At 48.0% G+C, this 12,853-nt stretch overlaps 1 protein-coding gene across 3 annotated transcripts; it reads right to left on the bottom strand.

The window, feature by feature from the left end:
• Positions 1–3,426: 3,426 nt before the first annotated feature.
• On the bottom strand, positions 3,427–11,429 carry UBL7 (ubiquitin like 7). Of its 3 annotated transcripts, none has more exons than XM_081337479.1 (11): positions 11,310–11,429; positions 10,154–10,393; positions 9,338–9,457; positions 8,834–8,916; positions 8,433–8,517; positions 7,990–8,047; positions 7,203–7,339; positions 6,943–6,992; positions 5,590–5,757; positions 4,677–4,799; positions 3,427–4,014 (listed from the first exon to the last, which is right to left on the bottom strand). In XM_081337479.1, the coding sequence occupies exons 1-11, from the start codon at positions 11,371–11,373 to the stop codon at positions 3,877–3,879; spliced, it is 1,266 nt and encodes a 421-aa protein (XP_081193605.1). In that variant the 5' UTR covers positions 11,374–11,429; the 3' UTR covers positions 3,427–3,876. The 3 variants fall into 3 exon arrangements, with proteins under 3 accessions (XP_081193605.1, XP_081193606.1, XP_081193607.1); XM_081337480.1 differs by lacking the exon at positions 11,310–11,429 and adding an exon at positions 11,126–11,149; XM_081337481.1 differs by lacking the exon at positions 11,310–11,429 and adding an exon at positions 10,852–10,905.
• Positions 11,430–12,853: the final 1,424 nt, after the last annotated feature.

Genomic DNA, 12,853 nt, shown 5'->3' with positions numbered 1-12,853 from the left:
GGCTAGGGAATTATGGGAGTTGAAGTCCACAAAGCTTCAAGTTGCCAACTTTCTTTGTGGACTTCCAACTCCCAGAATCCCCCAGCCTGCAATCAGGTTGCCACAGTTGAGAAATACCAGTTTAGACCGAGCCTCTCCCAGTAGCTGTCTTTGGTCCCACTTTTCAGGAGACACAAGAATTTTATTAGTGGCTTTTAAGATCTGTTGATCATCCACTACAGCCATTTCCCTCAATCTTGGCTGCATTGAGATGACTGGAATTGGCAGAAGAAGGTCAGGATCTAGAGCAGGGGTGTCAAACTCAATTTCATTGAGGGCCGCATCAGCATTGCGGTTGCCCTCAAGGGGCCGGGTGGGTATGGCCTGGGTGGGCGTGGCCTACTGGGTGGGCGTGGCTAGAGTGCCTATGGCCTACTGGGTGGGCGTGGCCAGCTCTACATCATTCGCATCAAGGGTGCCCATGGGGGCCTGGGCAGGAGTGGGACAGATCTGGGGGTCTCTGCCAGAAGGAGGGTCTCTGGGCCAAGGCAGAGGGGGCCGTTCCCTCACTGTTTCCAGGATGGCTTCGCGGGCCGCATGAAACCACTTTGCGGGCAGGATTTGGCCCCCGGGCCTTGTGTTTGACATGTCTGCTCTAGAGAAAGCACACTCAGGGGCAACACAGAGTTAATCGGGAAGAAGAATTTGCAGGCAGGAAGCCTGTGGGTTGTTTTTTTTAAAAAAGGTTGATTTCCAGTGCACGCCTGAAGTGAGAAAGAAACAGTCAACCGTCCCATTGCAATCGGTTTTCCATTTTCCTCTGCAGCTCCGGAGGGCAAACGGTTCTCGTGGGCAGAGGTGCAAAGTAAAACAGCAGCAACCGCACCGCTAAATACGGTTAAACCTTTGCCACATCTCCACCTTTCTTATTTTTCCTCCGCTACTGCAGTTCCAATTTGCCAATCGTTACCTTCGGCGTGGGAAGAGGAACACTCGGTGTTTTGCAAAACTCATTCTGAAGGCAGCTTTGCGTCGATCTGAAATCACCCCTGGAAAACACACCCGGGGGGTGGGGTGGGGTGGGGTGGAATGAAAATTGTAGGTTCACACCTTTCACCCTCCGAAGGTTGGGTGGGTGTCCTGAGCCATCGTGGGTAAAGGTGAGCCTGCTTGCAGGTCTTCCATCACTTCTGAGGGGTTGAGTCGGGGGCTTCTGGAGATGGGGAAGGCCCTCAGCCCGAGACTCTAATCCAGTCTGATAAAAAGACAACTTTCAATAAAGGAGGATATTTGTAGTTTGGGGTTGAAATGAGGGCTCCTTGGTGCTCTCTGAGCTTGATTATTTTCTTGAAGACGTTTCATGACCCAACTAGGTAACGTCATCAGTGCTGTTGCCTAGCTTGGGTAATGAAATACGTGCAAGAAAAAAACCAAGCTCAGAGTGCACCAAGGGCCCCTCAAAGACAAGTTGGCCTTTAACCCAACAATATTGAAAAACGCAAACCGGGCTTTTTCAACATGAGATGCTGGAAAGGTTAGATTCTTTACATTCCATTTTAAAAGAGCGTTTAGTAGAATTGTGGGTAACCCTCGGCTTACAATCAGAATTTCCTTTGCTAAGCCAAAAGCTATAAAAGCATTCAATTCTGGTCCATCCTACTCCTGAGAAAGGATGTTTTTTGGAATTTCTGGAAAATCTCTTGCAATTCCTACATCTCCAACGTGGCACAATGCACTTTTCACTTTACTTGAAAGAATTCTTTCATTCCTGTTGGTCAAAGCAGCGATTCTGGTTCCAACCCAAGGATCCGCTGCCTGAAAAGTGCTCTAAAAGGTCACTGAGGCAGGAATCCAGCAGATTTTTTAAAAAATTATGGGAGGGGGGGAAAGAGAATTTTTGTTCCCCTGAATCTCTTTTCTGAAGAAGTTGGCTTGAAATCTTTAGGTGGTACTGCATTGTTGATGGAGAAACAGCGCCCTCTGCAGTCCAAAAAGATTATTATTTTTTCCTTCCATTCGATGGTTTCTCCAAGAATGTACGGAAAAATCCTTGCAGTTTTCTTGGCAAGGTTTTTCCAAAGTGGTTTGACACTGTCTCCTTCCTGGGGCTGAGAGAAAGGGACCGGCCCAAGAACACCCAGCTGGCTTTGTGGCTAAGGTGGGACTAGAACTCACAATCTCCTGCTTTCTAGCCCGCTGCCTTAACCACGACACTGAACTGGCCGTCAAATTAACAGACACTCCGCTATCTCAAGACCAGATTTGCAAATGTATCCCTAAAGGAACTAATATTAGATCACACTGAGCTTCAGAGTTTGCACAAGGACATAAAAATTACAGGGGGAAAGTTAATGGAAGCAAAAAGAATTCCTTTTTGCGTCTCAAGATGGCGGGCAGCGTGCCATTGGGTGAACGCCATCTGCCCTTGAATTCTAACGGCCCAAGCGAGAAAACCAATCTTGGAAAAGAAAGTAACAGTTGTTCAACATAGGATTCAAAAATCTTTTATGTCCCTTAATGGCATCTCGTGGGCCTCACGTACAGGCTAAGTCCTTGACTTACGTCCAAAATCGGGATTGGAATTTCCATCGCTAAGCGAAGAGGTCGTGCCCAGTTTTATGCCTTTTTTTTGCCATGATCATTGAGCAAATCACTGCAGCTGCTATGGGAAATGTGTGGTCATTAAGGAAATCCAAATCCCCCCACTGAGTTTACTTGGCAGAAGCCGGCTGGGATGGTCACAAACGGGGATCATGTAACACACACCCCCAAGACGTTGCAACCATCGTAAATCCATGCCAGTTGCCAAGCGCCCAAATTCTGATCAAGTGATGGTGGGAGATGCTGCAACGGTGGTTTAAGTAGGAAGACCAGTTGTATGGTCTTCCCAGTTGCAATGTACGGCTGTGAAAGTTGGACCATAAGAAAGGCTGAGCGCCAAAGAATGGAGGCCTTTGAACTCTGGTGCTGGAGAAGACTCTTGCGAGTCCCTTGGACTGCAAGGCGATCAAACCGGTCAGTCCTAGAGGAGATCAACCCTGACTGCTCTTTAGAAGGCCAGATCCTGAAGTTGAAACTCAAATCCTTTGGCCACTTAATGAGAAGGAAGGACTCCCTGGAGAAGAGCCTAATGCTGGGAAAGATGGAGGGCAAGAGACGAAGGGGACAATAGAGAATGAGGTGGCTGGATGGAGTCCCTGAAGCAGGAGGTGTGAGCTTAAATGGACTCCAGAAGATGGTAGAGGACAGGAAGGCCTGGAGGAACGTTGTCCATGGGGTCGCGATGGGTCGGACACGACTTTGCAATTAAACAACACCAGTTGTAAATCACTTTTTTCCCCAAGGCAGTTCCAACTTGGAACTAAAAACTACACAAATGGTTGTTGAGTCAAGGATTAGCTGCCGTGATAACCTCAGCAGCAGCAGGAGGAAGAAGCAAGCAAGAGATTGTCTGGAGGAAACTAAATTTAATGAGACAGTTTAAAAGTCCAGCAAACCACACGGGAAGCTCGGCCAGGGCAGGAATAAAAACCACCACAAAGCGGAGAGGGAAATGAGCGCATTCAATTCTTCAAATGATCAAGGAGCCCTCTGGGGATGGGGCACAGCTGGGGTCACCTCTGGAGCAGGCCATAACATTCTGATCCAGGAACGCTCCCGTCTTAAGGCAGCTGTTTTGCCAAACTGCAGTCCGGTGTTCAGAGCTCCTGTTGAAAGGGTCCTCGTCCGGAGTCAAGGAAAAAGAGACGGGACACAACGTTCTGGGACACCGCAATGAGAAGGGAGAAGAGCACACCGGGGAATGGGGGGGACGCATGTCAAAGGGCTGGCTTGGGGGGGTGTGCAGAGATCGGATGCGTCGCGTCACCTCCTGCGGGACCGGAGGCCTTGCGGAGGTTAAGGGGCTCCTCCTGCAAAGATGAGCTCCAGGGCAGCCTGGATGTCTCCCCCGGTGGCCTGCAGGGCGCGGAGGCTCAGCTCGTCATCGTGGATGCCCATGTCTCGCAGCTGCTGCAGCTGGGGTTGCCACTGGCTCTGCAAGGGGAAAGCGGACAAAGGAAGGGACACCAGGTCAAGCACCATCACGGACACGGAAATAGCCACTGCTGAGCCTGTCTTTCTGGGGTGTTGGGAAGAGGCCAGCAGAACCGGGTACTTTAGACAACTGCGGAGTCCTTGCGGCTCTCGGTGGTCTCTCGCAGATGTGTCATTACCCAAATAAGTATCGTCATCGGTGTGAGTGAGTGTGGGGTCTGCTCCCTGTTTGTGGACAGGGAGCGTGCCCTGCCAATGCTGGTGGGGGTGATGGGGGTTTTCTCCTTGGTAGTTTCCTGATTAGGGTGCCTGTTTGTTTTCCCCGTTTGGTAAGTTTGTCTGGTGTTAATCCCTGCTTATCTGAGTGTCAGCTACTGAAGAGGCTGCGTTCAGCTCTTTTCGTTTCCTTCTTAGCTTTTCCTTTTGCCTCTTTTGAAGGGTGTGGAAATGTGGTTTGCCTCCATGTGTCTGTGGATGGCTGATTTGACTGAATGCCAAGCTTCCAGCTATTCCCGGCATTTTTGAGATTTAGCCTGGCGGTCTAGGATGCCCACAGTTTCCCAATTCAGACTATTGGAGGGCTGAACCAAAATGCAAGGACATGAATGAATAAATGAATGAATGAATGAACGAACCATCCCAGCTTCATGAGGTTTACAGACCTGAAGATTAGGCTGTCCTGATGCCTGGAGGGCATGCTGCAAGGCCTGGCTGAAGAGGTCATTGGTGATGGGTGTTCCCGACTGCACACTAGAGGACATGGGAGATGTGCCGGAGGAATGTCCCTGAAAAGGCAGAAACTGTCGCTCAGGAGTAGGCCACGCCTCTCTACACTTGCCAGACCCATTCCTGGCTTACCAGCCAGCTTAGCACAAAGGAAGGCGACGTGTAACAACATTTATAACTCAGGATGTTTTTTTATCAAGAAACTACATGAGACTGCTTGCATGCCTCACAATAAGAAAAGGCTTATCCGCAGATTTATCCAAGTTTTTTTCCCCCCAGGCTTTCCTGCCAGCCTAAAGTTGCCGCTGCTTTCAGCGTCACGCTAAAGACGTGCTGCTTTAATGATTCCACTCATTAAAGCAGCTGCAGCATATCTTCCTTTTTTATATAAGTGTGATCAAGCCTGAAAGAAGATGAGATCCTTGCAGAAATCCAAAGCTCTTCTTCCAAACCACTTTTGAAGCCAGCGCTGGACTAATATCAACATTTCCTCCACCTGGTGCCCTCCAGGTAAATCAGACTGCAAGGCCTGCAACCCCAGACTGGCTGGGGAATTTTGGGACTTGAAGTCCACAATGCTTTAACGTGGCCAAGTCTGAGAAACGTTGCTTTAGACCATGGGTCTTCAAACTTGGCCCTTTGATGACTTGTGGACTTCAACTCCCAGAATTCCTCAGCCAGCGTGCCTGGCAGAGGAATTCTGGGAGTTGAAGTCCACAAGTCATCAAAGGGCCAAGTTTGAAGACCCCTGCTTTAGACCAAGTCTTTCCCACTGTCGCCTCTCAGGAGGGACTAGACCTCTCCTGGTGGCTTCTGAGATCAGCCAAACTCTCTCTGCATCCTGCTGACCTGTGTTCCGGGCGTTGGGGTATGCGAGCTGCTTTCCGGGGTGCTGGCCAGGGCCAGGGCGGTCGCCAACTCGCTCTGAGTGATGGGCCGAGGCCCTGCTGCGCCTGTGTAGCCAAGAGATGCTGGCCGGGATCCAGAGGTGCTGCTGGATGGGGTGGTCCTTGTGCTCTGTTGGGAGAGAACAGGCTTCACTCAGAACAAGGCTTGGCTAAAAAAAAATCCTTAATCCCCATTCCTACCAAGGATAAGAAGAAGCTGCTAAGAGTTCCAGAGTTTTTCAAAGCCACATTTTAAAGCCAGAATAATCATCCCATATTGCTCCCAAGAGAAGATCTGAGAAAGGTACAAGGGTGTAGATCTGGACCTTCTAAACTCACGGAAGTCCTGTATATTGCGCGGGTCGGAGGGCTGAGAAAATAACTAGAGACCCCTCGCATCCTGGACGTAAACTGTTTCAACTCCTCCCCTCTGGACGCTGCTACAGGACATTGCGTGCCAAAACAACTGGGGACAAGGAGAGGTTTTTCCCTCCTGCCTTCACTCCGCTGCACACCTCGCAGTACTGCCTAATGTCTATTAACCCATGTAGCATGGCTGCAGTATTATTTATCCTTATTATATTCTTTGCTCCCCCCTCTTGTTAGCACTGTGACTGTGATGATGATTATCATTATTCTGTTGCATTGCCTCTAAACTGAGAGCTTTTGCACTGGGGACAAATTCCATGTGTCTAATCATACTTGGCCAAATAAACCTAGTCTATTCTGTTCTGTTCTATTATTTCTGTTCTGATCTACTCTACTCTACTCTTATTCTAAAGGTAAAGGTAAAGGTTCCCCCGCACATGTGTGCTAGTCGTTTCCGACTCTAGGGGCCGGTGCTCATCTCCGTTTCAAAGCCGAAAAGCCAGCGCTTGTCCGAGGACGTCTCATGTGGCCGGCATGACTGGACGCCAAAGGTGCACGGAACGCTGTTACCTTCCCAACGTAGCGGTCCCTATTTTTCTACTTGCATTTTTACGTGCTTTCAAACTGCTAGGTTGGCAGAAGCTGGGACGAGTAACAGGTGCTCACTCTGCTACGCGGCACTCGGGATTCGACCCGCCAAACTGCCGACCTTCTGATCGACAAGCTCAGCATCCTAACCCACTGAGCCACCGCGTCCCTTTTATTCTACTCTCTTATTCTACTCTACTCTAATTCTATTCTATTCTACATTGTGTTCTATTTTATATTCTATATTCTGTTCTATATTCTACATTCTATTCTTTTCCATTCTAGTCTCTACTCTCTGTTCTCTATTCTGTTCATGCTTTGGCCTTCCCTTCTCAGAGATGCCATCTTCTCACGTTACCTGATGGAAGTCATCTTCATCGTCGGAGAGACCTTCAAACAGGAACCCTCCTGGACCAGAGAGAGAGAGAGAAAGAAAGAAGCCACGATGAACCTGCTCCCAAAGCCAGGCCTCTCCCACCAGGCGCCAAGGGCCATCATTTCAGTGACCAGGCATAAGCCACCATTCATTCAACGCCACCCTCACTTCAGGCGGCGAGGACCCCCTGTAGCCCCAAGGGTTAAATCCGGCCATTTGTGCTCCGTGCCATAGCTTCTTACCCGGCATGTCACGGTAGGAGCTGGAAGGCATGCTGCTGCGCGAGGAGGTCTCTGCGGTGGGCAATGGGGCACTGCCTGCCACAGAATGAAGGACCAGGACGATGGCGTTCACCAAGGCGGGATGGCTTGGGATGAGTCTAGGAAAAGCAGCGAGAACGAACCGGGGAGGAGGGCTAGAGAGGCGCTGAACCATAGAGTTGGATGGCGTCAAAGCTCGCCCAGTCGGGTCCCTCAGCCTAAAATCTGCTGGATTTCCAGAACACAGGCAAGTCCCCAATTTACACCCCTTTGTTGAGTGACCCTTCAAAGTCACAACACCACTGGGAAAAGCAACCAGTGACCGTTTTTCACACTTAACAACCGTTGCAGTTGTTAAGTGATTCAGTAACATTAACGTGCTACTTATTACATATAAGTAATATGTTACTTATATGTAAGGCTGTAGGTCTATGCATAAGTTGTATATAGTTGTATACATAAGTTGTATCTAGTATGTTTAAATGTGTGTTATGTATGTGTACATTTTGAGAGCAACTAAATTTCATTTTTAATGTATTCCATTGTGCCCACAGTAAAAAATGACAACAAAGATTATCTATCATCTACCTACCTACACACCTATCTACCTACCCATCTGCCCACCTACCTACCTATTATACAGTTTTATCTTTTAATATTGCGAGCCACCCAGAGTTACCGTATGGCAAAATAAGAAATTTTACAAATAAATAAATAAACAACATGATTTATTTATTTTTTTAAAAAAAAGCCTCTGTAGCAAACCTACGTGTCCAGCATGGCTGGGTCAGCAAAAACACAGAACAGGTCTTTATCTTGCAGGACCCCTGTGAGACAAAGAGAGCGGGATCACTAATGAGCAAACGGCAGACAATATTATATCTCCTGAAAAATAAGGAAGCCGAAAAACCAAACCATCCTCTTGGGAGTTGAAGATAAGACCTGATTAAAAAGACTGATCTTTCCTGCGCAGGCCAGGTTTTAATGTTCATCCTTTTCATTTTTATTTCCAGGTTGTTGTTGTTTTTCTTTGTCCCACCTCATACAATTCTTTCAAGCCTCTTTTAGAAATCCAATTTAGGAAAATGATCCAAGTCAATGGTGTGTACTCATAATTCTCGAGAAGAAAGCTTCGGCATTTGGCCGAGGAGTTACCACCCAGCTCTAACATCCCAGACGACAGCCTAACCCAGTTTGGGGTCTACGACTCACCCAAAGCGATTGGATCACCGCTGAGGCCTGGGGTAGCGACAATGATCTGATCCAGAGACTCCTTATTGCCCAGCATCTTGAAAACCTGCGTGGAAAAGCCAGGGAGATTCAGCTAGGCCAGAGGTCCCTAAACCTTTGGGCACCAGGGACTGGTTCCGTGGAGAGAGGTTTTTCCGGGGACTGAAAGATGCGTGGTTTTGTGTGCTGCCTGCATCCCATGGATGGGGCTTTGCTTGTTTGTGTGGACCGGTTGCTGGCATGCCGCGGCCTGGTACCAGTCCACGGACCAGGGGGTTGGGGACCCTTGAGCTAGGCCATGCTAGGAAACAGCAGACTAGACCCCGGACCCTCGGGAAGCCAAATAAAAAGCACAGAAATAAGAGCAGAGTTTTGAGACTCACCGAATCCCTGAAGACGGGGCTGCTGTGCAGCGCGGTGTGCAAGACGCGGAATTCCCGCACGGCAGCCATTTTATCCACCGGCTCTGTGGAAGAGACAAGCCACGGTCACTCTCGAAAAAGCGACACGGAACGAACCTTCGCAGAACTGAACTGCCCAGGGATTCCACCATCGGAAGAGATACGCAAGTAGAAATGTAATAAAGGCATTCCTCGCTTTCACAACCGGGGACTTAGCAGCTATCCCAAGTCATGACACGTTTTACGACTGTAATTCCAGGCTCAATTACGCTTGTTAAGTCGAGGACAACCTGGACTGCTAAATAACATGCCACCCCAGCCTCTCCTAAAAACCTGTCCAGTTTGGACTGTGGGATCCCGATGCAGCAATGAAGTCACTGTTGCTAAGGTTGTCGCCATTTCAACGCTTGGATTTTTTATTTTTTGCCAATAAAGGAACAACAAAGCAACCGAGAAGCACCTTCGGATTCAAAGCAGAAAATTTACCTGGTTTCTGTTCCGGTTCAGGCCAGGATTTTCGGAGAACGTGAATGGTGGAGCCAGATTGAATCCCATAGAATTCGAGGGTCTGTTCGTCCCGCAGTTTACGCCCACAATAGATCAGATCTGAAAGGCAGCCGAGGCTTATATTGAACCCCCCAAACACAAAATCCAGCCGATCGCACACTCAATGGATCTTAGTCATAAACGCCACCCATGTTTAATAAGGCCAGTAAAAAGGAGATGATTTAGAATGGACTGGAAAAGCATTAGAGATAGCCCTTGACATACAATCATTCATTTAGTGACTACTGGAAGGTACAAACAGCCTGGAAAAAGCGACTTATGACCATTTTTCACACTTATGACTGTTGCGGCATCCCCGTGGTCACATGATCGCAACTGACTCATGTTTATGACGGTTGCGTCGTCCCTGGGGGAATGTCGTGTGATCCCCTTTTGCATCCTTCTGACAAGCCATGGGGAAGCCGGGTTCACTTAACAACTCAAGCGATTCATTTAACAATTGTGGCCAAAAAAAAGGAATAAAACTCACTTAACAATTGTCTTGCTTAGCAGCAGAATGTTGGGTTCAATTGCAGTCGTAAGTCAAGGACTACCTATATTTGACATCGTCGCATCTCCAGTTTGATCCAAGGCCCAATTTTTTCAATAAAAAATAAAAAATCAAGGAGCTGGCTGGAGGATTCTGGGAGCTGAGGTCCATGCATCTTAATGGCCTATCACCCTTTCCCAGGGCCGTCAAGCTCAGCCTGGTGCAGCCACCTGGGTCTCTGAGAAAACCACGCAGTACCAGCTTACCAATGAACTCTGGGTCAGGGATGGACTCCTGTAACTTTCCCGTGATGAGCTGTTTCAGGTAGGAGATGCTACAACCCCCCAGCGGGCACTCGCCCAGCTCGCTTTCCGGCAGCCTCAAGATGGATTTGGGAGCCAAGGGTTGGTCGGCTAGCTTCACTGCGATGTAACACTCCGAGACAGACATGGTGGTGCTGGGGTGATTCGATTCTCCGAGGTCCCAGTCTGAATTCCAAGCAGAATCTGGAAAAGAAGCTATGTCAGAAACAAGAACATCCATCCATCCACCCATCTTCCATCTACCTGTCTATCATCTATACACAGCATCCATCCATTTATCCATCTTCTATCATCTATCTACAGCAATCTATCTATTATCCATCCATCTACGTTATCCATCTTCTGTCATCTATCAGTTGATCAATGTATAGCATCTATCTATCCATCTATCCCATCAATCCATCCACCCATCCACACCATCCATCTTCCATCTACTTATCTATCATCTATACACAGCATCCATTTATCCATCCACCCATATTTATCATCTAAATATCAGTTGATCGATCAATCTATTCCATAGCATCCATCATCTACCTATCATCTATTTACAGCATCCATTAATCCTACAACATCCATCTATCTTATCTTATCACTCTGGTGTGTGTGTGTGTGTGTGTGTGTTGCCATCTCTCTCCCACCTAAAACTAGCTCCAATCACCGTATGCATTCAATACTAGTCCTGCTTCTGCCAACTCCCATGAAGGCAAAAGGGAGCTAGTTGGGACGCGCTGGACTACCTCGCAGGGTTGTTATGAGGATACAAATTAACGGGGGTGGGGGCAGGGAGCCACTGAAGCCTTGGAAGAGGATCGGAGTAAACCATGCAGGAAAATAAGAGTTAAACCAAAGATAGGGGTTGGGCCTCCCTTCCCCCCGCCCCCAAAAAAATAAGGCCACACTCATCAGCTCTACCCATTGGGCAGTACTGCATTCCTTCTGACAGTGGCCCAGGCGAGTAATGACTCCGCTGAGGTTCACCGCTATGCCTTCTGGGAGAAAAAAAGGGGAGGGAAAGGGGACCCCCCACAAAAAAACAGACCCTCCATAGCACCCCAACCCGCCCCCTCCCCCACTAAGACCTTTTATTCTTCCTTACCTGGATGTTTACGACCAGCCGGCGGCTCCAACCGGAAACGCTTGCCCGAGCCCGCGCGAGGCATGCCGGGGATTGTAGGCGGCCGCAACCAGCGCTCACATTCTCCTGCTAAGCCAAGGCGCGCCGAGTGGAAAAGAAAGAGTCCGCCCGCGGGGTAGCGGCGAACGGCAGCGGAAGCTCCGCCCTCCGTATCAAAGGATGCTGGGAACTGCAGTCCTGAGGGAGGCGGGCTTGGGAGTCGAGGCGGGCGCATTGCGACGCCTCGGCCTTCCGCGTCCTCGCCAATCGAGAAAGAGAGGGAGGGAGGAGGCGGCCAATGGGCGCGCGGGGTTCAGGGGCGCGCGGAATTCAAAAGTTGCTAGAGGCATCCCAAGGAGGCATCCTTTGCTATGCGTGTATTTCACGCAAGAGACCGCGTGAAAGGTTTGCAGGGGGTGTGGAGCTTTTTATTCCCTGTGCAGGAGGACTACACAGCCCATTTGGGATGGGAGAGGAGTTTTCCTTTTACTGTCATTTTTTTTAAAAAAAACAGCCAGTTTTACTGATATTGACAGCCAGTAGAAACACACCAAGTCATAAAGAATATATCAAAGTCTGTAGACTCTTCCAATTATTTTTTTAATCACACAAGTTTTACAAAGATACTTTAAGATTGTTCTCCTGGAGGATCATGAACTAAGTATTCATTTGTTAAAATTTATTGTTGTTGTTGTTAGCTGCGAAGTCGTGTCCGACCCATCGTGACCCTATGGACAACGTTCCTCCAGGCCTTCCTGTCCTCTACCATCTTCTGGAGTCCATTTAAGCTCACGCCTCCTGCTTCAGTGACTCCATCCAGCCACCTCCTTCTCTGTCGTCCCCTTCTTCTCTTGCCCTCAACCTTTCCCAGCATTAGGCTCTGCTCCAGTGAGTCCTTCCTTCTCATTAAAATTTATAGGATTGCCTAACTCACATGCCGTGGCTCCAGGAGGCTTAAAAATTATTACAAATCCACAGTAACAGAAACCCATACACCAAATTTGCAGATGCAGAAAGGCCCAATTTGTCGTCTCCAGTCAAAAATCTCTTTTCTTTAGCTTTCTTTTTCTTTAAAAAGAAAAATAGTATCGGTGACGTATAACCACCAGAAAATAGGGCGAAGAATGACTAGAAATATAACAGGGCTATTAAAATCAGAAAAGAATATACAGTCATTAAATGAGAGGCATTCGAAGAAGCAAAAAAATATATCCATAAAACTCAATCCATTTATTAATAGCTAGATTTATTTATTTATTTATTTATGCCCTCTATCACTCCATTTTCTCAATTTTGGTATGTTTTTTCAATGCAATATTGATAGCATATCATTAGATTCCTGTAATAACAGAGTATTAATTAATAAGGAGCCTTAGAGTACTGAATATAGATAAGGGAGAAAAAGTAGATATTCTAGCAATATCAATTACAGATTCAGATACCGATCTTACAAGCATGATGATTATTCTCTCTCTTTTTTAAAAAGTTTCCATCCTTTGTGCCTTAGGATCAATAGAGTCAATATT

The sequence above is a fragment of the Vipera berus genome (assembly GCF_964194415.1).
Source record: "Vipera berus genome assembly, chromosome: 12".
In the NCBI taxonomy this organism is placed as follows: domain Eukaryota; kingdom Metazoa; phylum Chordata; class Lepidosauria; order Squamata; family Viperidae; genus Vipera; species Vipera berus.
This window is presented reverse-complemented; position numbering and strand designations above follow the sequence as displayed.

Coding starts and splice junctions, on each gene's coding strand:
- UBL7 (XM_081337479.1), bottom strand. CDS start 11,373: ATGCCTCGCGCGGGCTCGGGCAAGCGTTTCCGGTTGGAGCCGCCGGCT. Junction 8,917..9,337: donor TGAACCGGAACAGAAACCAG/GTAAATTTTCTG, acceptor TCTCTTCCACAG/AGCCGGTGGATAAAATGGCT. Junction 4,800..5,589: donor CCCCAACGCCCGGAACACAG/GTCAGCAGGATG, acceptor CTGCCTTTTCAG/GGACATTCCTCCGGCACATC.